The sequence below is a fragment of the Rhyacophila brunnea genome, unplaced genomic scaffold (assembly GCF_057557595.1).
Source record: "Rhyacophila brunnea isolate RB1 unplaced genomic scaffold, BYU_Rbru_1.0 scaffold_14, whole genome shotgun sequence".
Classification (NCBI taxonomy): domain Eukaryota; kingdom Metazoa; phylum Arthropoda; class Insecta; order Trichoptera; family Rhyacophilidae; genus Rhyacophila; species Rhyacophila brunnea.
Window position 1 is genome coordinate 38134896 of NW_028232796.1, and position 27344 is coordinate 38162239.

General features: G+C 36.2%; 1 protein-coding gene across 1 annotated transcript; it reads left to right on the forward strand.

Moving 5' to 3' along the window:
• Positions 1-729: 729 nt before the first annotated feature.
• On the forward strand, positions 730-27344 carry Remo (Remoulade). The gene is made up of 14 exons (XM_085942282.1): positions 730-1266; positions 2860-2925; positions 3629-3844; positions 4354-4567; positions 6620-6735; positions 6817-6998; positions 7736-7908; positions 10874-11066; positions 12000-12148; positions 12440-12640; positions 13387-13618; positions 14693-14827; positions 18911-19016; positions 21183-27344. Exons 1-14 carry the CDS (start codon positions 1022-1024, stop codon positions 24109-24111), a joined length of 5157 nt encoding a protein of 1718 aa, XP_085798408.1. The 5' UTR covers positions 730-1021; the 3' UTR covers positions 24112-27344.

Below are 27344 nucleotides of genomic sequence, written 5' to 3' on the forward strand. Positions count from 1 at the left end.
ATTGACAGATTAAAATTTGAAGAATTTGTCGTTTCGTAAATGTACTATCTCAGTACGTCTTCCTTGCGTCTCGTCTCACACTATGTAACCACTATTTTCTACGTTGAACATTGATTTTAATAGATATTGATAGTGTGCCGACAGAGCTACAACTTGAGATTATTGATCTGCAGTGTGACACTGATTTAAGAGAATTGCATCGTCGTGAAGAAATCTCCAAATTTTACAATGCCTCTAATTCAGACAAATTTGACCAACTTAAAGATTATGCAAGAAAAATATTCGTTATTTTTGGATCAACCTATATATTGTGAACAATCATTTTTGATCATGAACCTCAATAAAAATCTTTAAGTTCAAATATCTCCGATGCCCATTTACAAGCAGTTTTGAGAATATCAACTACAAAATTAACACCTGAATTTAAAAAAAAATGTTAAAAAATGTATAAACAGTTTAATTTTTCTCATTATTTTTTTTGTAATGTTTATTTTTCGTGATAATAAATAGTGTATATCTAAAAATAGTATTTTACTTGCGGCCCGCCGCTCATTTTGAATTCTTGAATTTGGCCCTCCATCCAAAAAGTTTGCCCGCCCCTGCTCTAGGAAAAACCGGAGGGTCCATTTTCCTAAATGCGAGAGATATTTTTAAATTTTAAATTATTATTTGTGTAGTGGTAACAAAATTCCATTTGTGTTTGGGTGTTGTCATTAATAAAAATTCGATCCGTCAGTCATGTTTGTTATACATGTTTTGGTTGATATTGTCCGATGTCTATTTTGAGCATTGAATGTTGAATTATTTCTGTTAAAATGTTTACATAAACATTTCGGCTGTTCTGGATTACTGTCCACAGTAGTATAATTTCACACAATGTGATAATTTACGTTCGAAATCGCGTTGTAAAACCGAAATGACTTCCCAGCACATCGTAAGGAAGCTTTGTTTATATTGAGTAATGTCGATCGTCCGAATCGTTTTAAGATAATGGTCCCTGGATGAAATAAGCACATCAAAAATGATGTCGAAATTTAGTCCTAGTGTTTTGTTTATCTTATTTATGTCCCTTCGCCAACAAGTATTGGCCGATTCTTCATACTGTCCATCACTGTGTCAATGCAAGAGCACGAAATCTCCTGGTATTTTAAGCTCGGAAGAAGAAACGACCGATTGGATTAAGCTGAAATGTGGAAGCTCTGACAATCCAATAACAGAGCTAAAGGAAATCGATCTGTCTAAAGTTTCACAGCTGGTTGTTACCTTGTAAGTTCATCAACATACTTTGTTGCTTAATGTTACTTTGATAGCTACCTTTTACCTTAATTACTAAAAACCCTTTGAAAATCAAAGAATGAACTAAAAATTCGCTTTGTCACATGGATAACCATTTATTTATTTGCTAAGAAATATATAAAACCCAATGGCAGACAACTATTTAGCATATAGAATAGCTTTTCAACTTTAATTAAGTAAATCAATAATTAACACTCACATGTTTATTATTGTTTTATCTAATCTGTATTCGATTTTTGAAAATTAATTAGGTACATTGCCTGAAGATTATTGCTAGGGTACCAGAATAATATGGAAATGTTATTAATAAAACTCGATAACCTTACTATAGCGTCAATGACATTGAGCTACTTTACAAGCTGCTAGTCAGCTGGTGCGATTGTGATGATGACACACAAAACTTTCCACTCGCTCGGAAGCCAATAAGCTAGCAAGTTAAAACCGTCATTTTTGGTACTATTTGACAGGAGATATTGAACTTCAATTTTTTTAACGCAGACGCAGACACATATCGGCCCACACGCCAGCAAGTAGCGAATAAAGTAGCCCGGCTTTCAACTTTTCTCAGTAGATTGTTTACAATCTGCTTGTTAGCTAGTTCGATGACGGCACTGGGCGAGTTTACGAGCAGATTACAAATTCACCGGCTTGTAGCTTGGAAAGCAGCTCAATGTCATCGACGCTTACTGCATAGTATAGTCCGATCAAGATATATATCTGCCCGTAAATGAATAAACATTATATATTAAAATATTTTATATAAATGTTCTTGGTATTCCGAAGATGTACAAATGTATTTTTAAACAAACGTCTTTCCATTTGCAGGAAAATTTAAACTGTTTCATCGGACATAGCTGGACATGCCTATCTATTCTATACACAAGGCTCCTATCGGCGGCTATTGATGATAGTTTATCATATTTATGTATTGAGGTATTATAATTGTTACAATAAGTTAGTCGTCAAAACTGTCTTATCTCGCTCTAAAAATTAACACAGCCATGAGAGTTGCTGTTAAAACATAATTAAACACTTTTTGACAGTTCAGACGGTTAACTTATTGTAACAATACATAGATATGATACACTACCCTCAATAGCCGCCGATAGCAGCCTTGTATATAGAAAAGATGTGCTGATTTTTTTAGAATGTTTAGATTAAAGTGCACAAATTTGTATGGTGTAGACGTGCGTTGCGTTTCAAACTAATGATTGTGTAACAGCAAAAGTGTAGGTACAAAGGTATAATCTGTACCTGAAAACCAGTACATGTACCATATTATTTATTAAAAGAATATTTCTTTCAGGTTTTTCAGTCATTTGATGTCTATGGTTTTTCAGTTTTTCGTTTAAAATTTTTTGGTTCCTGTTATGAATAAATTCGAAAGGTGAAATGGCTCTGAAAAATATGATAATTTAAGACCAAAATCTGTACTAAACTCTTTTTCTGCACAATTGTTCATACAATGGTTCTGAAGTACTTACATATTTGTTTACGGACAAATGCATCTTTATCTGATCTATGTCATCCACTTTGAAATTGAAACGATTTTAAAAATTTCAGAAACTTATCTGGGAACAGCATTTCTACTTTGTCCCGTGACCTGAACCTTCCTGCTCTTGAAAAATTGTAAGTTCTTAATATCTCCATTTTACCCAAACATGTTGAAGAAACCTTATTCTATAGAGATGGAGCCTAAACATTATTCGAAAGAGTAGCGAAAAAGAGACCACGAGTCTACTAATTTTCATACAAACTCTGAATAGAGAAGCAGAATCTCTTTGCTCGTTGCGACAGCAAAATTGCACTTACGACAAACATGAATTTGCTTTAGCGGTTTTGATAGGGAAATCACAGAAGGCTCCATTTTCTGTTTCTGTTTTATCATTGTATTTATGCAATCATTTTTTGTTTTAATGTAGGTACTGTGTACAGAGCCCCATTAGTAATCTTCTAATTTTTGTTTTACATAGAAGTTCGTAATTGAAAAAATGAAAACAAAGTACAAACTTTATCAAGTACAAAATGATAATGATTCCTGGTATTTAGGAGGTTTCCATATTCCACATTTTTCTGTTGTATGGACACAATTTAGAAGGTTTTTGTGGGAATGATTGGACATGAAAAATCTCATATGAGGTTGAGAAAAAACCTTTCAACAATTGAAACACCGCAACGCTATAACCTAATATTTCAGCCTATTATTTAATGCCAATACAAAATCACAGTATCTTTATCTGATGACATAATATTTTTGTTCACGCATGTCGGGAATGCAATTTTGTTGGTTTTTCTGTGTATGGTGACTAATGCGTAATGTTCCTGTTTCTAGGGATCTGAGCAGCAACCAGATATCTCTGATCGAGTCCGACGCCTTCTACAACTTGAGTGGGCTACAAAGGTTGGACCTGTCCAACAATGCCATTCAGTCAATCTATAAGGAGATCTTTAAAGGGCTAGTGAATTTGGAGCGTGTTATCCTTAGTCAAAATCAAATATCTGTACTTTCATCCGACACGTTTCATTATCTACTCGGACTAAAGCAAATGTAAGTTTTTTTCCTTGTTCTTATATAGTGTAACCGATTGACTTCAGGTCACTTCATCAATGCTTCCTTCTCCATTGTCTCAGAAAAAGGTTCTCCTTCAGGTAGATAGTCTTGCGGCCAGTTCCGTCGCCCGGGCTACTGGGAACACTTCCATTCAGAGTCGGATTTACACTTGAAGAGCCCCTGTGTTAAAACGTATTGGGGGCCCCAAAAATGCAACTGAAACTGATCAAAATGATTTTTAAAAAAAAGGTGCTCAAAGTGACCCTATTAATTTAGGGGTCTGGACTATAGCTCTTTCTGGCTCTGCATCTATTGGTATTTTTACAAATTTTCTCCCAAAAGCGCAGGAATTTTGAAATAAATAAAATTAAACCTAGTCCTATAACCAATTATCTCAACCATAATGCATCTGAATAACACAGTAAGTTATAATAGGTTACGGAAATTGAAAAAAACAGTTGATAATTAGATTGTTGATATTAAAAACTATGTTCTTCTTATTCTAGTGACATATCAGCGAATCCATTGCTCTGCGACTGCGATCTGCTGTGGATTGGCAATTGGTCCCGTAGTGCCAATGTCAAGCTGATCGGCAATCCAAAATGTTCACAGCCTGAGGGTTACAGTGGGACCAGCATCAAGAAGCTGAGGATCGACAAATGCAGTCTGATAACTAACCCCATTGAGGCAGCTCTTATTTTGAAACCACAGAACGGACAAGTGAGTAATTGATTGTCTTTCATAGCTGATTAAATGTAAAAGGACAGACTGTTATTAAATACATCGAAACATCATTATTCAGCATTATTAAATGAACAATCAGAGAAAATCCAATACCATCTGCAATTTATATTCTTAGAACCTGATCTGTGCCGGGAGGTTTTGTATAGCGGCAAGTGAGAGGCCACAAATTTTTTAGCAAAAATAAACATTTTTTTTTTTTAATATATTGAAAGTTTATCATAAACACTTACCAGTCATATGCTAAATGTCTCATTATTGGACCAGTATTCTTCCGAATTTTAAATTATTCAAAACAAACGCCTGAGACTGGCATTCTGTCTTCAAAGACAGGCGAATAAGTTCGCGTTTTATGTATGGCTGGCACTGTACCATATCCGCGAACATGTTCGACAATGAATGAATGTCTGACAAAGTTTAATGTTCACTATTTATCTTGGATCTCCACAGCCTAGCTTCATCTTTTGCCACTGGTATGGAATGGTGTATCCCATAGATATATCAATGGCTTTAAACCTATGCAAACTTATCTAAAAGCCTATCCTATGTGATAAATCAATGATCTGCAATCTACCTATTCAATTCTCAGGAGAGAATAATATAATATATTTTTCTGTCACACTTGTACCTGAGCAATAATAATTAGAAAAGGGATAAATTATCGACCCTATTGATAAAAAGGTTGTGTACGAGGGTGGGTCAATAATTCCTTAGAAAAAAGCATTAAAACAGGTTTTATTTTTGTATTTTTTTTTTATTTCTCAACATAATTTCCTTGGAGCTCAATACACTTGGTTAGACGTTTCTCAATTTTTTTTAAACCGTCAGAAAATAAGTTTTCGGAAGGTCCTCAAAATAAGCATTTGTCCGATCGATGACTTCTTCATTTGAAAAAAAACGTTGTCCACTTAGCCATTTTTTTAAGTTTGGGAAAAGGAAAAAGTCACTGGGGGCTAAATCTGGCGAATACGGTGGGTGGTCGACCAATTCGAACTTCAATTCTTCAATTTTAGCCATTGATCGTAAACATGTGTGAACACGGGCATTGTCCTGATGGAAGAGGATTTTTTTCTTGTTTAAATGAGGCCGTTTTTCTTCAATTTTGTTTTTTAGCTGGTCCAATAAAGATGCATAATAATCCCCTGTTATTGTTTTTCCTTTTTCCAAATAGTCAACGAAAATAATTTCACGTGCATCCCAAAATACAGTAGCCATAACCTTACCAGCTGATTTTACGGTTTTCGCCTTCTTTGGACATGGTTTGCCTTCGAAATCCACTGCTTTGACTGTTCTTTCGTCTCGGGAGTATAGTGGTGTATCCATGTTTCATCTACAGTCACAAAGCGACGAAAAAATTCATCCGGATTGCATTGCATGAGCGACAACAGGGCTTTAGAGGCCACCACCCTACTGCGTTTATTGTCGACTGTGAGCAAACGCGGCACCCATCTTGCAGAAATATTTTTCATGCCCAATTTGTCATGTAAAATAGAAATGACGCTACCTTTTGAGATCCTTGTAACCTCAATTATCTCACTCAACTTTAATCTTCGGTCACTTAACACCATATTGTGGATTTTATTGATCATTTCTGGTGTAGTCACCTCTACAGGACGTCCTGAGCGTGGTTCATCCTTTGTTGATGTACGACCACGTTTAAATTCATTTAACCAGTTATAAATAGTTGCAAGTGAAGGAGCAGATATGCCGTGAACTAAATCCAACTCATTTTTTATTTCCTTTGCTGTTAACCCTTTTATATTAAAATGTTTAATAACAACTCTAAACTCAATTTTCTCCATTTTCCACAAGCAAATTTTTTTTTTAAATGTACGAAAAACACACAACAACCCGACCAATCTGATTGAAACTTCGCAGCATACTGAATCGGTAGTGCCGCTGCATGAAAACAAACCGCTTGCAGTACTAGTCGCGCCACCTGTCGGCTTTTCTAAGGATTTATTGACCCACCCTCGTATCACCGTTTGAGAGTAAGCCGTTTAATTTATGATTTTTTCCTAATTTACGCAGGTGGTGTTTGAAGGAGACTCTCTGATTTTGACGTGCAGAGCTCCATTCTCGGCAATCAAAACAATTTACAATCTAACATGGACCCCGCCGGTTATATTTGCTGATGATAATTTTCGGTATGTATGACTAACGCATTTGACTGTGGCCTCCAACTGTTTCTCCGATCTTTCGATTACATAATGCTCTTCTGATTTCAGGATCGAGAATGTGGACATATTGGAGAAAGGGCAGGCCGAGACGATATTGTCCATTTCGAAGATAATGAGCAACCACACCGGAAAATATAAATGCACCTACTCAAAAGATAACTCAACGGATCTCTCGGAATATGTCGATGTTGTTGTCATTTCTAACTTCACTCGGTATTGCCCAATTGCAGGTTAGTTCAATATAATAATGATTGCCAGCGTGTAATACATTCTGCAGTTTTTGTCGTTGAAAGAAAGGAGGTTTTTTTCTTCTATAAAAACAGTATAAATATATGAATATTAAGCTAAAAACAGTGGTTACTAAGGAAGGCTATTGATTAAATTAGATACCATCAGGTGCACACGCAAACGGGGGGTTGTCGGGTCCCGATCCTCCCTAGGAATGAAATAAAAAACAAATTATTTACTTTATTTATTAAATTAGTTACTTTTATTCTTGTGATTTTGCTGTCGAACACCCTTCTCAATGGATCTCACTATTATAGCTTATATTTAATACCAAAATACAATCAAAATTACTCGTCAATTAAAGCTTCATTAATATTCATATCACATTCATTTTATACGTGGATTTCTTTTTTGGCTAGTTATTTCTTATATAATTAATATAAACACCATATTCTTCAAGAGAGCTAATATAGATACATCAGATTATAAGTAAGGTTTAGTCGGGTAATATAAAATATGTGGAAGAGGTGGCGAGCTGATACTATATGTATGTGAATTTATCACAGAAGGGATTCAAACCTTTGACACATGGTTCCAGAAGCGGATATGTTACAACTCTTCCGATACATGCATAATACAAATTAGCTCCGCCTACTTTGAGATATGACCAGAATGTGCTTGGTTACGTAATTAACATCTTGTTCAATGTTAATTGTAGGTATTTTATTATTCTTTTTAGTAACCTCCAATAACAAAGGCGTATACACTTGGCCCGGTAGTATAAGAGGTCACGCCGTAATGCAGCCATGCTACAACAAAGATGGTGCCCTCGCCTTTTACGACTGTGGAGACGATGGGAAATGGTCACACCTCAACACCTCCGCATGTCCATACGCCAGCGAAACCACTAAGGTATTTTTTTTTTAATTCGTCTGCTTTGTGAGAAATGAGTTATGCCCAAGTTATACTAGTAGACTCAATAACTCTTACCGATCGTCTGGCCCAATCGAGAAATGACACTTTGGATGTTTTTGAGTTGAGCCATTGCCGACTCAAGTAGAAAGCCAATACATTCGCAACGACTGGTCCTACCTTTTCCGCCCCTCCCGTTGTTGTCTATGGATGACCTGTTATTAATTGCCTGTCATTGTTCTATAGAGTGCTCATACTGACGCGTTTGTCGTGTTCACACAGGGAATGGTTTGATTTGGATAGATGAGTTTAATGATAAATAATACACTAGCATTAACACACCTACAAATGTAATGCATAGATCAATGCTACATATTTTTTGGAAATCGATATTACCACCGGTTTTGTGTGAAGGTCTGACTTTGACAGCTGAGGAATAACAGGAATGTGTACCACTGAACCAGTGGAACACTCGTTGCTTGTGCAAAAAGATATGCTCAGGCTTTATTAGTCTAAAGATGGCGCTGGTTGAGCGAAAGATAAACAGTTTTGTTTATAACGTAATCCAACTCGAAGATTGAAGGGAAAGATTGGTTCAAAGGCATAGGTCATGCCTGTGGCCGCAATGTATATAATCACGAATAATAACCTGACTAACCAAAGTCCTCACGCAACATGTGTTGCATACTTATTTATGTAGATATATTATACTTCCTGAGAATGTAACAAGGAATAAAGAATATCCACTCTCCATGTACATTGGATACCCACGATGGGTGAGCGACTTACGTGTCGGCTTATAATGTCGTGGGTCCCAGGTTTGAATCCTGGGTCTAGCAAACACATAATTATTGTTTTTCAATTTGTTTGGAGTCACAGTATGGACTCAATAGGTTGAGCAAGTGGCTAACAACCATTTCTCGTAAAAACATAAATATGTTAACCTTTTCCACTCGAAATTTTTTTTATAGGTACATACCACCCACTCGAGACTTTTTTCCGTAAAAAGCATAATTTCAATATAAAACATTTAATTGGTGAAAAAAATGTAAAAAAAACTTTTTTTTTTTGTAAAATAGATTTATAATGAATATACTGTACTTATTTTTAGTTTATTTATAATTCTTCATTGTGTGGTATTTCACAAAGCAATCTCCAATATGTAATCCTGGCTTATTGATGCAGGTCTCGCAAAATAGTCGTGTTTCCGATCTACCACCTTATTTGTAAGTCAGTCTTCTGTAGGAACAGTTGAAGTGCGCCTTCGAGATCCACCTTGCCGAAAATCTCCTACTAATTGGTCAACCAATAATTTTACAAACTTCAAATGTGTCATTGGTTTTTCATTTTTCTCTTCCTTGGAAACTTTATATAGTATGTAAGAGTTTATCACACATACCATTCCCCAAAACAATAGTTTTCTCCACCACTTAAGTGATTTGCGCAAAAAGCAATACGATGATGCATAATGATCGGCCCGATCTACTCCGCCCATACTTTTCGTATAATTTATTGCAACTTGTGGTTTTTCGATATTGACTGTCGAACCACCACGCACTTTTCTCTGGACTGTTTTTAATTCTGCTGTGTCACATGTGCTTAAAAATGTAACCACCCTCTTATCCTTCCAAGCGAGAAGCAAAATATTGCGATTTTTATACGCCACTGTATTTCTGTTTCTGGTAAATTTGGGCATTTTTATCCCTGGAGGCAATCCTTTTCTATTTGGCATTATGGTTCCAGTTAAATGACATTTCAACTTCATCAATTCTTCAGCAAGAGGAATACTGGTGATATATCTATCAGTGAAAATGTGGTATCCTTCCGCACCTGGGGTTTTGTATAATATTTTTTTGTATAAATGAATGGGTATTCTACAGGTAACAGGTAATTCTGGTGAAGGTAAATTGACCGATGTAATACTGCCATAATATGTCAAAATGGAGCAAATATACCCGGTCTCGGCATCTGCCAAAACATAAATTCGTATACCCCATTTCGTAGGTTTGTTTGGATTATAGGTAATAAAAACAATTTTACCCTTGAACTTAACAATAGATACTGACAAATGAATGATCGTATGATCCATATGTATTTTCACAGAATTGTAATGAAATAGCGGTATGTAGAGAAGTGGCTATAAAGTGTAAATCGTCCATACATATAGTTATGACTGTAAATATGATCCAAATGAATTGCCTTTATTAGTCTTATTACTTATTATTATTACACTTGTAATATAAGCGGCCGTCTCGTAAATTTTCTAAATTAGTTTCGGGCTCATAACAACTCATTCCCAGTGCGGTACACATTATCAAAAGATTTCTCAAAAAATAATAAATCGATACGTAATAATTTTTATTTGACTCATTAGAGTATTTCACATTATATTTGTAATTTTCTGAATCGGCATAATATACTAGTAAGTATTGTCATCAAAAACAGTCTATTCAAATATAAAACTGTAAACTATACGACACGCCCCTGCGCAAGCGAGAACCAATAAAAAATATAAACACACTTCAAAATCATGCATGACAAACACTTCAGTTCACTCTAGTCTGGGAACGTTCAATAAATAAAATTTATGTGACAAAAAAACATTGCTTGCAAGCGACATACGAATAAAAAAAGAGAAGATTCCGATAAAAATACTATGTTGAAATTACGCACGCAGTATTCTTTTGCCGACTTCTTTCTCAGATAAATGTAATAACCTATTATTATTCATTCTAACTTGATTGAAATCGCATTATAAAAATTGCTGAAAATATTACAAAAAATGACTTTATTGGCGTGCCGCTGCTACGGCGGCACTTGAGTAATACGGGAAACTTCTAATGCCGCCGATATGGCGGCACTCGAGTGTTAAGAGCTAATACAAAGCTCCACTCTGTGGCGGTCCATTTGATCATTTTAGGATCGGATAAAATCTACATTGTCATGATGTTTTTTATGTTCACAGATGCTGGAACAGTTTGCGTTAGTGAATCTGACAGTGTTCAAAGGCAGCGTGATGGCGGCGTGCCAGAGGCTTCACAACCTGTTGCTTCAAAACGCGCCCCCCGCCACACCCCTGCAGGATCCCGATGAAATCAACTTCATTGCCCTCGCCATCGACAACTACATGAAGTTTATTGAGACAGAGAAAGATCTAGGTGATGATCATTTTTATTTTTTTAATGATTGTTTCATTAATTTTCAAATAATTAAATAAAAATAGGGCAGAATTTAACCATGCTTTCTTTATGTATGTCGGCAACACTAAATGTCTGGCTATAATATTGGCGGTAACATTACTGACCGCACTAATATTAAATTTGATTGAGTTCCTACCTCAGAGTAATAATATAAAGAGAATGGCTATTTTTCGACAAAATGAAGCCGTGTTTCTCGCATATAACGCACCGTAGATCCTCAATTTTATTATTATTAACATAACTATGAAACGTTATACATATCATGTTGCTTCTCAGTACGGCTACCAAATTTAAACAAAGCATTGTTAAATATATTTTTTACTAAATCAACTAAAAATAACTTTATATTTAACACAAAAACAATAAATTTCAGCAACACATGCTCGTAGTTTTTAAATGATTGTAATCAGTAGAAATGATGTAGAAATTCTATCTTACTCTAAAGCATCTTGCGGATATAAGCATGCCGAATGCTTTCTCACTCGCACTTATGCTTTGTTTTTGTTGAGGCCTTGGTTCCTACATATTTTGTTAAATAAATCTATTTTTAATTCTAGTCCTTAGTCAAGTTTATTTTATTAATATACCTACTGTCCAACAAGAAGATTTAGGCAAAAGCCGGAAGGCGCTGTCGTCGACTAAATAGGAGGGGTTTGTTAGTTTATAATGGAAGTGCGGTTAAAAATGGCAGGAACTTGTTAGTTCACAGTTTTAACACATAGCCAAGAAGAACTTGGACTATACCTATAAATTTTTTGCATGCAGAATTTTCTCATTTCACAAACAACTAATTTTAGAGCTTGCCTTATGGAAATATAGTAATATTTTGTCATCAAAAGCCTAACATTCGTTCCGATGCACTTACGTATGTAAATTGTTTTTTTCCGTTAGGTTCTGTTCTACTGGACGTAGTAAACATAATGATGACTCTTCCGATGCCAGTGCTCCGAGCCGCCGAAAACTTGTATCATTCGTGCTCCAACGTCGTGGCAGCAATTGAGACTATTTCCCAGTACGCATCAAACATACAAGGGCATAAGGTCTGTATTTTAATAATTATTCATAAGTATAAAGACATTCTAATTAAATTTCCGCCATCTATGAGTCGTGTCACTATCCATACTTTGGATCCAAATACACAATAAATACTGACTGTGTTAATATGCGATGATAATCATGTCACGCCTCCCCTTCCCATGTCTAAATTATATTACATTTCTCTTTTGTTAATCCCCCCATTCGTTAAAACATAAATTCATTTAAAATGCACTTTATATATAGATGGTTTCTGAAAATCTTCCCTTGTTCACTAAACTTTTTTCTAATTGCAGACTAACTTGGCGGTGGAGAGGTTCTCGATAAAGAGGGAGAGCTTCACGGGAATGACCTGTGTGTGGTACTCGACTCCGGGAGTTGCTGCCGACACGGGATCCGGTGACGGCCGTATGCTTCACTGTTCCACCACCAACCGAACAATCACTCCGCTCTTCACTGTCAGAGACAAGAGACAGGTTATAGAGGCTACCATTCAGGTGAATAACTTCTCATCCGAAGACGTTGAAGAAAACCTGCTCTACTTGACCACCCTAAATATATGACAATTTATTTCATATTGTGGATTCAGTTAGAGCAATCCTGTTGTATACATCTGTCGAGCACTGCAAGTATTTCAGCCAAATTTCAATGCAATTTTAGATTCACCGAAACAGTCAATTGCATGAATCGTTATTCTTCCGTTATTTTTTAGTTTAAATGGCATGATATGGCCAATCCCAGGCTGTTCTGAAATGATTGCCTAAGTGTAAGGCCTGAGTAGACGGCGTTCGGCGGAGCATCAGCGGCGTGCGCAACTCAAACATATAACCCTTCGTGAAATGCCTACAAAAAGTCATTGTCTACGAACATTTTCACACACGGTGATATGTTTGAGTTGCGCACGGCGCTGAAGCTCCGCCAAACATCGTCCACTCAGGCTATACACTAAGAGAATTCTATTCACCTATTTATTAGGTTCTCGAATTGAGCAGAATATTGGGGTGACATTGCCAAGATATTCAGAGAATATTTAGATAAACAATTACAAAATAATATGTCAAATGCGTATATCGTTCATATTGAAAAATAAACACAAAGATTGTGTCGATAAACAAAGCTGCCATATTATTTTGATTCCAATCTGTCAACTACCACACTAAAAACCTACCAATGGCATAATGTGTTTATAAATATTAAAATGTTATCAATCCCTCTTGTATAGTAAAACTCTTTGGTTCTACAGGTGCCAGCAACACTGCTGTACAGACTAGATCACCAGGAGTTCACCATCCACCAGACGTATGGCCTCATAGTCTCCATGTATGAGAGTGCAGCTCTGTTCCCGCGCCTGCCAACCCCTAAGCCTTCCAATCTGACCATCACTTCCAGCCGGATGTGGGATTTCTACGGCGGCCGGATTCAGAACCCTGGTGGAGTGTTGGCCATTACTACGCCGATCGTTGGAGTGAATCTCGGTGAGGGCTTTATTTATAAGCAATCAGTAGCAAAGACTGCCTGTTGGAGGAAGAGAAAGGAAGGGTAGAAGAATAGTACAGATGTAGACAGCCATAGTCTACAAGTCTGAGTTTGATGTGTTACCGATATTAATGTCATTTTGATATTTGTAAATACCAAAGATGTTGAAAAACGCTTTCTTCTATAGAGCTGGAGCTTAATTTATGAAATTGAAGCAAAAAAAAAGGACCTCTGGTCTACTGATTGGGTTAGCTACAGGTAACTTTGCATTGCAGGTTCATTCGAAGAGAACTTCACATTTCTATGACATTCCACTATAATGTCAGACTTACCCAATTAGTTAATTACATACATGCCTCTATGTGCAGATAATGCCAAAGTAAGCCTAAAAAAATATTAAATTCATAGGATTGGATAGTATATAATTAAATTTGACATTTCACGGATCTTATATATTGCTGTATCAAAGTAGACATTTTAATATAAAATTTAATGTTCACAGCCAAAAGCAATATCATTATTTTTAAGATGAATAATCAATTATGTAACAGCCAGAAATGCAAACATAGGTTATCTAAACAAAGCAAGACTTCAAACCAGAACATGAGCCGCCATTTTATTTTTAGGACTGCCAATAGAAGAGAACAAATGAACTCATTACCAATACAATCACACGTATAATCATTCGATTCGCAAACGAACTGCCTTCAAAACACTTAATACAAAATGCCTATAAGACTCCTTTTATTGACATGACGTTTTGAATTACACAATTCAGCAACATGCTTTCAATTGTGTTTCTTGCGTCAACAGATTTTTTTCCAACCTACAACGTTGCATCAAGGGTTTGTGCAACAATTCAATTAAGTGGATGTCAACAAAATCACATCGACAAATTCGTTTCAGTCGTGTCGAGTTTGCATGTGTGACCCACCTGACAACATTTTTTTTGATTGTCGTTTGATTAACTGAAAAGAAAGAAATGTTTATTAGATATTTTTATTAATCTCCCGGTAACTTGAGTTTTTTATATGTTGAATTTATTTTTACCAAAATATTTTGTTGTATTGCAGTGAACATCAGCCTGTCGAGTAAGCTGGTGGAACCCGTGCACATCATGGTGCGAGATTCAGGAATCACTTCTGGTATCGGAGGACGAGCTGTCCTGTGGGACGAGGAAAACAAAATCTGGTCTGATTCTCCTGAAGGTAAGAGAAACTTTAACCCTTTCTAAGCGTTACGAATCCCGACTTAGTACAACAGTGCGCGTTGTTATTTCAAGCATCAATAAATCGTAATAAATGTCAGTCAAACATACACAAATAGAGTAGTAAAAAATCGGAGTCAAGTTCAAAAATGATTATGACAGAACCTAATATTTGATGTGACTCTAAAAATAAACATTCGTCGCCTAAAACTGATAAGAAATCACGAACAAGATTTCTTCATTGAAAAAATGCCGGCTTACTCGAGCGGCGCCATGACACTTACGAAATGGTGCTGGACTAATGCGTCGATGACAGATTAACAAGTGTAAGAACAGTTCAGTATTATAGTCTACGGCTACGATTTCGACAAATATGTCATACACATAATGAATAATAATATGGTTTATGACTTTTATGAGCATTTTTGTTGAGTGTGTTAAAAAAATATCAGTCATAAATAGCTCATTTTTATAGCATCCAGGACATCTCAAACTGTGTAACTTTTATTTGAACTCCCATACACATTGCAGCACTGCAGGTCGAGTATAAATAAATCATCCTTGAGAACTACTGGCTATTTGAGAGTAATGTACTTACCACCAGTGCCTGGTTTGTACCTACCATTGACTCCGAACTGAATGGAATCGAATGACACATAGTTTATAACAAAACGGTTTATTTTTCGAATACCTATTAGGCTATTACAATTCGTAAAATATTAAATTTCAAACACTTTTTGCACTTCTAAATGCTTTATAGTCACCACAATTTTATTTTCAAGTTCATTTGTTTTTTTTTTTATTATATTACTTCAATAACCTGTGGGTCTATTCTATACTTATCGAACACTAAAGTGATAAATAGTATCAAACTTAGGGTAGGTTTGTATCAAAATATTAGCACTTATTGTAACAATTACACGAAGTTGGTTTTTATTGTTGCAATAAGTGCGATATTTCAACAGCAGCAAGATAGGTGCTGTTAAAATATAGCACTTATTGCAACAATAAAAACCAACTTCGTGTAATTGTTACAATAAGTGCTAACATTTTGATACAAACCTACCCTAAGTATGATAATATTTATTACTTTATCACTTTAGCGGTCGATAAGTATAGAATAGACCCACTGGTACTAGAATAGGTAATCTCTTATTTTATTATAATGACATGATAGTAAGTAACTCGAGTTATTTTCGACTATAAATATAAGAAGAATTCTCCATAAAAAAAAATAGTAGTCATGAATCAAACCCTTTTGAATAGTGTTACGAAAAAAATAATTCTCAAGTGTCTGTCTCACACCAGCAGACGATGATTTGCCGCGCAGTGTATAAAAATTCAGTAGCGCGGGACCTGGTGTAGCGTAATACGACAATTTCCGCATTTATGCGGGAACGGGCATCTGATTGTTCGTGTCTTTTCTTTATAAATGGCTGATAACTAGGGTAAATAAATAATTTTTGTCTGTTTCACCTAATTCTATAACCAGAAAATAGTATTTAAAAATGTTAATCAATGATAAACAAAGAGACATATTGAATCGCGGACTCCTAGGTATATTTAAATGACACCTTGTTCAAATTATTTTCCGAAACTATTTACTCGCGGATAATATAATAGCAGATAGGCGAATGAATGCAATCTCCAAAAGCATTCCTTTTGTAAAAATATTTTGTAAATTCACTTTGATCAATGTAAATTTCGAATATTCTATTTAACAGTTTACGCACCAAATAGTTTTTCAATCATTAAAAAACAATATAACTTATTATATCGCAAACTCGTATCGTTACAAACACGTCAGTCAAATGTCTTCGACGCACATGCACTAAGAAGCGATAAGACACTATATACGCGGCAAATTTGAATTGGCCCGATGACTGATATTTTTTTATTCAAGACACGCTCCCGAAAAATATTTATTTAAATTAGATAGAACAAAAGTTTAGGCTATCCATTGACAGATGTCAAGAGAAGGATGATTTCTGAATAAATTAAATCAATGTTCGAATTATTCGCGCCTGGCCGAAAGGAGTACTAGGCAAACGAAAATCGAAATGACTTTAGTCAGCTGACGCGCGGATGACTCGCGCGTATAGGCTGACTAAAGTCAGTTGCCGCGTTAGAAAGGTTAAGGAAAAGCAATTAATCCAAATAATATTTGTGCTCAAGGGGCCCTGTATACATAGTTAGGTCATGGCATAAAATTGGAAATACCGCTTGTAGTGCTGGCTAGAGTAGCTACATTTAGTCCTGGCTGGCATTTGCGAGGTTGTATCCTCGGGTAAGTGGGACGTTAGGAAATCTTGAATCAATACTCGAATCATTCTGTCTCACTTTTATTAGCCACATGTCACATTTTATAGCTACACCCTCACTATAATGTATCTTAATACTTGATAATTCTTGATATAGGTATACGATGTTTGATATGACGTATCTATATGAATGTTTTGGCTTCACTCGTTTCCTTACAAACACTGAAAAACACGGAGAAATATCAGTATATTTTCTTGACATCCGAAGAATGTATCATTTGAGAACCATACATTTAGTTTTTTGATTTACTCAACATAGTTATTATACCATGGGGAAACATTAGGTATATAGTGGCACCATGGGTATGACAAAAGTGATTTTCAGTTGTATTGGTATTGTTTCTTCTTCTTCTTTGGCCATATCCGCCCCTTAATTGAAGCATATGGATACCACGCGGCGCCTCCAAGAATCCCTGTTGCTGCTCGCCAGTCTTCTTGTTCGCTCATTCGCCAGTCGGTCCAGGTCAAACCAGCATCCCGTAGCTCCGCCGTATACACTCTGTAGATAGTATTTAGCGGCCTTCCAGGACGCTGGAATCCGCTCGGCTTGAAGAACAGGCAAGCCAGGTTGAGGTTCTCTTCTGGCATCCGCAGCACGTGGCCAAGCCAGGTCCAACGTCACCTCTTCACTATTGTTTGCTAGCATTAAAACAGACATTGTGAATTGCTTTTACTGTACCCATGGTGCCACTGTAGAACGATACCAGTATACCTATTGTTACCAATTTTACCATCATAATTAAGTAAAACATGTGAATCAATGTATTGTAATCGTAATTAATTGATCAAAGCAGTCAGTCTGATTTCTGTTTGAAATTCGCGCCATTTCGCAAGGCACTCTACGGTCCAGTGAAAGGGTCTAACATAGGCACTTTCGCATTCTTATATCTGAGAAGGGATCAGTCATCTTTCAATCAGGTTAGCAAGCATCCAATTCAAAATGTAACTTCCTCAGCATCTTTTATTGATAACGTTTGCAAATTTTCCACTGAATAAAACATATCCCATCTGGAGATATGACTTCCCAAAGGTATTTAATTACTATACATATATATACTATGCTTCCCCCGTGTTGCGTAACTCACTTTTTATTTTTGTCTTATTTTTGTGTTTCGTCGAATGTGTAAATAAATATGTATGTTTGGTCAGATTCGACCGTAAACGAAATCACTGTCAATTACTATGTGTCCGGAAACTTGTACGTATGCAGTTCGCCGTATCACACTACTTCACCGTGAAATGTTGTATCGGAAATATATCGTCCAACCTCTTTGGGTCGTATAGTACTGACATAAAATTCATGTCTAAATAAAACACGGTTCTTGTCGGTTTACACTTAACAGGAAGCCAGCAGCAAAACAAATTTTGAAAATAGCCGATATACTGGATTATTTGTTAGGTTAGGTTAGGTTTTCATTCTTGAATTCATGAATTTTGCCAAAATCAGCTATGAAAATTGAATTAATGTTGACATATTGAATCTAATAAAGTTGGAGACTGTATAGTATACGGTCATCTCTTTCTGATAAGAAAGCTCATGGTGATCTGTGCCGCGGTGAAATTTAATGTTTTACATACAATTTACATGTGACTCAATTACTTACCACTCCAAACCTCTAATCGAAATCATCGAAGTGTCTGCCGTTTACCGTAAAGTACCTACCATAAGTCCTAGTGTGACACTACGAACTTGGATTCCTTTAATCCTCAGCTCCTCGATGATAACATGTTTAGTTGCTCATCAATTCGTGCTTTTATTTCAGGTTGCAGTGTTGAGAGGATTATAACGAATATTGTGGTGATCAAGTGCTACAAGTTGGGTTACGTTGGACTTCTTCAGAATGTGGAGACAGGCATCTACGGTGGCAGGTTAGTTGTCCCATGTAAAGCTGAAAGTACTAGCTAGTACTAACTTAGCTTAGTTTCGCTCACATAGGAAAGGGTCTTTATCATAGTTTCGCCTTGACCATGAACGAAGAGAGCTAAGCAACGTCTAAGCTAGTCTTCACCTTCAAACACCCCGCACTCTGCTGCTATCCTGTCTAAATGTAGTGTAGTTTCTTCATTCGGAAGCAACGGTCATTGAGCAATATATTGATGTAGTTCATCAATTTCCACGTTTATGTAAAACAGAGTTAAAAGACTACTGAGATACGGAAATATGCTATGGTCGCTTGTTGAACCCTTTTCTGGTGGAGATTATAGCTTATTACAGGCTTAGCACTTAGGTTGCTCTCCTAAGCTCATCTCATTTAGCTCATGTCTCTTCGTTCACGGTGGAGATCCGGCTTAAAGAATATTGAATGATATACACGCAGTGGACTGTATAATTTGAAGGATGATGAGGATTCCGGATCTAGGGGTGGAGGCGATTTTACAGAATGCCAGACACTGATCTTTATGATGATTTTGATGATGGCTCCGTGGTCTGGTCGCTCGGGCGGTACACTCTTTACGGATGATATTATTTGGGGTTGATGAATGAGGATGATTGGTGATATGAATGATGAGAGCCGGTATCACGGCTTGGCAGGTATTCAGAAGTATCCGACAGTCACACTATACCAAGCTGACGAACTACTGTGCGGCAAGTTTAACGTGAAGCGTGGTCATTTTGAGAACTACAATATTAACATAGATCTAGACATAGATAGACTCTTGCATTTACGCTCGAATTATGACCGTAACTCCGCACTTGCCTGGTCTTGTGACAATACCAAGGAATTTGGAGGTGGGAGGGGAAATAAGGATGGAATGTGAATATAATACCCTATCTATGGAATAAGCCAAACCGAATCGTTTATTACCCTCCAAACTTACGCTGTTTCCATTTACAACCATTTACTAACTAGTCGAGTGTTCATGGAAGTTCCGTTATGCTTCACTCAAATCATAGTGTTCGGGTATGCTCGCATATTTGGATCAAGTATTCATTCTACCAAAATCAGAAGAATATCTTTCTCTGTGGTCACTTTTTAACAAGTTTGATGTCTATATACGCTTAAACGTCAAACAAAAATGACACAGGACGTAATTTTTGCATTTTGCCGCGAGATACCTCTAGTAGTAATACAATGCCAATATTGAAAATGAAAGATGTTAAAATCGCTACATCATTTACATACTCATTATTTCTTATATTAATTTATTGATTTATATTACATTATGGCCGGATAATCCGAATGCCGAATAAACGTTATTGAATAAATATAATCATTATATCATCATCATAATCAAATATAATACTCAAGTATGAGAAGTAAGTACATGATTACTATCGCGGAAGGTAGGTACCTATCTAAACAAATAAAAGTAAATGCTGATGGTGATATTATACCATGTATTATGCATAAATCGTTTCCAGCACAATTATAATATGAATTGAGTTTTTAAAAAATATATATATATATATAATATTAATTAGATTTTCATTCATCTGCGTCTGATATGTATTTACTAACGAAACTTTTGAATCCGAAAGCATTTGCAATCGCTTTTACGAAATTTACGGGCGTTGTAGATTAGTTTCAACCACGAAAGCAAAGTTTAGTAATAAAGAAAGCAATCATGATTGAATAAAATGAAGCACCAATTATAGGATCAATTGTAAAATAGATAATACCATTAGACAATAATCAAAATAATTCACTGAATCATAATGAAATACGGAAGAAAATAAGTACGTATGACAATTATTATTATCAACAAACGCGGGCTGTCTGTTGCAATCTGTCAAACATCGACTCTGCCATATTTAGCAATCGGTTCGCTAAACTTATGGTAGAGGGGCATTCTGTGTACGGATTCGGCGAGATGCTTATATACAAAATCTGAATGAATGCAATTATACGTTTTGCACGCCATCTGGCATAAAATCGCATTCGAAAATATTGGATAAAGGCCCCTAAATGGCCCAACCAGTTAGCATGTATTATATTAGTGCACTCACTCAGTGGACAACTTGTATTGTTAGATTTATAGTTTATACAGTATAATGTTTGAAAAAATTTTGATCAGTTTTATTTTGAATTCCAGAAGTGGCGGTGCCCGATTCAAATTCTCCCATCCTGCCATTTACGTGGGCAGCATCATCCTCCTTGTCTGTCTCCTGGTAGCTATTCTATCGTACACACTGTGTAACTCCGCCATCCACATGAGCGCCCGGGCCAAGCACTCCTCCGTCAACACTTGGCTAGCCCTCAGCCTTCTCTGCTTCATGTACACGCTGGGAATCTACCAAACGGAAGACGTGCAACTCTGTCAGGCTATCGGTTTACTGCTACACTATCTGTCACTGTCGTCACTGCTGTGGATGACCGTATCCGTCAGCCAGCTCTACAAATTCCTGTCAAAGAACCACAATCAACCACTGCACACCCCGGAAGACGAAATACCGCCTGACGTTCCTGTACAGAAGCCCATCTTGGGTATTTACCTCGTCGGATGGGGTATCGCTTTGATCATCTGCGGCATATCGGGGGCTGTTAACATGAGAGAGTACGCCTCATATTCTCAGTGTTTTCTCAGTACCGCCCCCGCTTTAAGTGCTGTCTTCGTTCCCGCCGGTATTATAATTGTCTTCATATCGATACTGTTCTTATTGATTAGGTGTACTGTGAGAAATGTCAATGGACAGTTGTCGGAAGGAACTCAGGCGACGGAAAATGTCGACTTGGAAATGTGGGAACCGGGTTTACTTGTCAATAATAACACGACGGATGCTCAAAGCGTCCGAAGTGCCACTGAAAGCGAAATGGAAGACACTGAACACACTCCGATGGTACAATTAAGGGCTCATGTTATTGTGTTGTGCGTTTATCTTGCTGTTTGGAGTTGCGGCACAATAGCAATCTATCATCCGTTTCCTTTGTATATGCAGTACCAAGAAGACATCTTCAGTATATTATATGCCCTTTGTGCCACCGTTTTGGGGACTTTCATTCTGTTCTTTTACGGCATTGCTAGGAGTGATGTAAGGTCTCAATGGCTGCTGATGCATTGTTATTTGAAGAAGCGGAAACAGTGCTGTCGAACTCGAAGCGTTTTCGATGCTAACGCACAAAATCATCAGGCTTTAGCGCCAATTTCTAACGTGGCTGCGGCTCAAGCCAGATCCAGGTCCAATAGTCAGAATTCCAACAGGACAAACAGCAAGTCGAATAACAGCAATATATTAAAAGCCGCCGCCGAATTGAACGGACACACCATGACTGATTCTTTGCCGAACGGTAATAAAATATCTAATATGAATTTAATGGTCTTGCATCGACAGCAATACCGTTCTAATAACTCTGTCACGACATATCCTGAAGTCGGACCGGACGGCGCGGAAATATTTTACAACGCCAATCAGAGTAACGTCGCTAGAAAGTTTTTTAAGAAACAACGAAAGCATGTCAGACGGAACTGTCTCGATATACCGAGACGGCGCAACTACGATTCCGATTCACAGATTTCTACGCCACATTTACCGCCTGTTGAAAATATGGATGGGGTTTCAAGTATATTTACGTCAGGCTCGAAAGTTAATAATACAAATATACATATTGAACGAGGACAGATTTCGGATAAAGGAGTTAAAGAATTGCGCCATCAGATGAATCCAAATATACTGTCCGAACTTGACGAGAACAATTGCGAAAAGCCACAGCTGAAGCGGTTCGTGCTAGAAAAGGAAGGCATACCGAACAAGCGAGATAAAATGCAAGACATGAAGTCTTTCAATCAGTCGCCGATAGTGATGAATATCTACACGAATGTTCCGGAGACTCACGTGCCTCAGCACCAGATAGTTTCGTCCGTTGATAGAAAATCTGATGATAAGGACCATGAAATGCATTCGGGACAGTCTTCGAATATGCTGGCCGATTGTATGAATTCTGATATGCCGACGATGAGGACCGTCTCTCAGCAGTGTAGCTTGGAGTATAGTTCAACTTCTGAAGTGGCAACTCCGCTGAATCAACTCGGTTCAGACAAAACTCTCAATACACATTCGGAAATGACTTCTTTGCAAGAAACGCACAGCGCGTTGTGCTCTGCACATGATATAAGTGACACAGAAGAAGCACTAAGTTTTGCAAAATACACAGACTTCAAAAACGCTTCCAAAAAAGGTATCGAGAACTCGAAACAGCACACGAGTTGTTCCAAGTTGCAGAATGATAAGTTTAAATATGACACGCCGCCGAATAAAGGTTTGAATCGATCATTGCAAGAAATCAACTCGAGGAGTACCGAACAGTTGAATAATTATGACGAAGAATTATCCACTCCATTGAACGAATCTCAATTGGTAAATGAGAAGTCTGACGCTTGCGAGTCTGATAATCTCGTACTAAGCGAAACAGTGAAAAATAACGTCTCGAAGAACAACGCAAAGGCTAACGGAAAGAACAAGTATTACGAAGATAATACTGACGACAAACGTAACGTTACAGCGGGGGAACAGACGTTTGAAAACGAAAGCGATATTTATTTCCCGAACTACCAGATGTCTGAAGTTAGTATAAGAAGTCACGGTTTATACGCGCCGCCTCCTCCCGCAATATGCGCCAACGATTTAAATCTGACTTTTAGCAACGGAGAATTATCTCGGACGCAGCAAGACGACGACTGTTACGAGAATCAATATGTAAATTATAATCCGGCATGGCGTCGTGTCAAAGAAGGCTTACACGGTTCGAATTCTAGATTCTACCACAGTCCCGCGGTTAGCTGTCCAGATGTGAATAGAGCCGATAACGACAGCCCCGTTTCACTGGTCAGCGAGATTGATGAGTTGTACAAACAGATTACAAGCAGGGATAGACTGTCGCAGCGGCCGCACGGAGCAGGGCATGGTGGATACAACCCGAGGACTCGCGGTGATAGTGGTTTGAGACACTGCGAAAGTGACAGTTGTATCAGTGAATCACACTCCGATATCTTGGATTCTGAGCACAAAGCGGAGACACGTGTTTGAATCTATTGTTTATCGGGTGTTTTTTATAGAGGCTATCGATTTGATTAGTTTAATGTTATTGTAGTACTAAGGACAGATGGAATATCTGCATGTTGTAGGTAAAGCTATAAGTCAGCAGTTGGGCCCTTATCCAGAAAAACAACACTAGTTTTCAGTAAATCAGTTCAAACATTAATTTTTAATAAAATATTTAAAAAATGATGTTCTTATACAAGCAGAACATATTGCCACTTAAAAAGATTTAAAAAGATACACTGGTGAAATATCATTCAAATACTACGATTCAATCAGATGGTCTCCCAAGGTGGTTAATTGCCTCCACTTTAGGAATCACTGATGTAGATCCATTCATTAATCCAAACAACCACTGAATCTAGATTTCTCTTACTTAAATTTAATATCATTGTAATGATGATGCATATTATATGCTTCCACGAATTCTCTACATAGCAATCAATCTAGACTCAGAGTCTCTACTTATTGACATGCGAATACTCTATTTCTTCTTAGTTAATTCAGTGTAGATTTATTTACATACATATATAAATTCTTGCCGTTTGTGTACATTGTGATTGCCTGAACGAATCTATATCTATCGTGATAGTTTTTATTATTTATTGTTGTATATTAATCATTGGAATATATCGAGTATTATTATAATAATTAATTTACGAATTGGAATTGAGAATTATATATTTCGTGCGTATTCAATCAATTTTCATATTACTATTGAATGAGGTTACTTGATGGAAATTGAATTTAAATTCTAATTGACGAGAGTTTTTTACGACCCGGTGGGGATCCTGGCTTCCTCTAACAACTCTCCACCTGTCCCTATCAATTGTCCGACAACAATAAATTGGCGAAAACAGGAAGTTGCTGTAATCGCATATAGAAGACTTTAGTGACATACCTGTCATGGCGGCAACACGTGTTAGAGGCGGGTTTAAATAATGTATCGGCTCGCTTTTTCTTACAATAAACCATGTTTACTAATAATAATTCTAACATCACTCCTAATCGTTTAAGACTTATAAAAAGCTTTGAATTATCTTCATTGATAGATCCATACACCACCGGAGGGTAAAATGAAATGGTAAATTTGGGGCCGTTCCTCATTTGAAAACGAAAGTGTGATTAGCTGCACTGGAGGGGATTGTTAGTTCACAGTTTTATCACGTAGACAAAAAGTTCTTGTTTGACAATATAGTGGCCGTTTTCCAATTTATTAACTAAAGTATACGGCAGTTCGCTAGCTGTATCATCCATATAATAATAATATAGTAAGTTCAAACGGAAATTGGTTTAAAGTATAGGTAACAAAGCATGAAGATGTTGAAAGGAAAAACCGCTTCCAAAAGTACAAAACTCTTCTCAATTAGAATTTCAATCAATTTTATAGAAGTAAATTTATAAAGCCCGATTCTGATATTATGTGTACTTGAAAGGGTTATTATATTCTCATGAATATAATTTAAAACGCATAATATTATGTAATATTATTTATACAATGTTTTAGTTTTATAAAAAAAAAATTGCACTCGCACAATGAAAACTACAATTAAAAATGGCACCAAAAATAAGGCAAAACGGATTGTAAAAAAGTAGTTACTAGATTTTCATTGTATGCACAAACTGGTTTGTGGTTTTTACACCATTGCAAGCATACTTAACCTGTAAATCATTGCATATAACACAATCTTTTCAATAGATTCAGTATTTTATAGGATTTCATTGATATTGTCAAATTATTGATAAATACAGTAAAACCTCATTAATACGAATTCCACGGGACCGAAAATTGAAAAAAAATTCGAATTATGAATTATGTATGGGGAAAAAAACAATTAAGATTTAAAAAAAAAATGATTTTCATCAATATCGTTTACGATCATAGATGTGCCTACCAAATTTCCGGTTCCGTGTGTGTTAATGAGTCATTAAATGTCAGGATTATTTTTATTACCTTAAAATAAGTAATTTATGTTTTACGAAAAGTCTGTCACAGTTTTCAATGACTGGCTCATGAAATAGTGTACTTTTTTACGATTTATTGAATATTTCTATATGCCAGGACTCTGAAATAATGTCGGATTACGAAATTCGAATTAAAGGTATGGTTTTATATGAAAATAATGTTCAAGGGACTTTTTTCGCGAAAATTTAGAATTAATGCGAATTTCGAATTATCCGTGTTCTTATTAACGAGGTTCTACTGTATTTCTTATATTATTTAACCATTCCTATGGTGTCTAATTTAAATCTGGCTTAAAGTTAATAGCCATTTCCTTTAATTAATTTGTACATCTTTTATAAATGACAGCAATCAGTGCAGTGTTTTATTATTTTGATATGTATCTAATTAGATCTGTAATATTTTATAATATTTATAAAGATAGAATCATTAAACCGGCCTTAGTATTACATTGTCAATTCAAATATTATTAAATTTTTCATTGTGCATACGTAATAATAAAATTATTGACTATGTATGTTTTAGTAATGGCAATACCTTTTAAAAAGCAAAATACGTATTGCACTATGGTCGTGTTTTTTTTTTTTTTTTTAAAATAATTATGTGGCCATTATGTGTAGGTGTAAATTTATAATATTGTTAAGGTGCAATGTATTATTATGCAGCATGCACGCTTACTGAATGTATTAATAGCATAAAGGATTTTTTGAGAAGTAATACAGAATCTCTTTATAAATTAACAAAGAGTTAAATGGTTGACACGACAGAATGGTGTCCACTTTAATTAGCTAGGAATATATTACTATTGTCGGCGGGAAAGATGTTTGGGACATTACACGAACTGAATAGTTTTAACTCAGTCAAGATTCGATCCGTGCAAGACTTACATACAATAAATGTGCTCAAACTTTTTTGTAATTTATTAAACGTCGATGCCATTAATGCACATCGAATTTTTTATACAATATTAAATAAATTTGAAATAAATTGTAGGTAATTATAAATTGATTAGCATTGCCTGTGTACATAATAATGATATGCCTTATAAATGTAAAAAAAAAAAACAAATTTTAGTGTAGAAGTGAAATATGTTAAATTATGTAAAAATTAAATAGATTAGGTATTATCTATTGCTTCCCAGTTGGTATTTAATAATATATAATATTGATAATATTGAAGATCAACAAGACGTGTTCAAAAAATTATATATTTTAATGTAGAAGTGTTCCCTTTGTTATGAGTATTCATTTATTTCTGA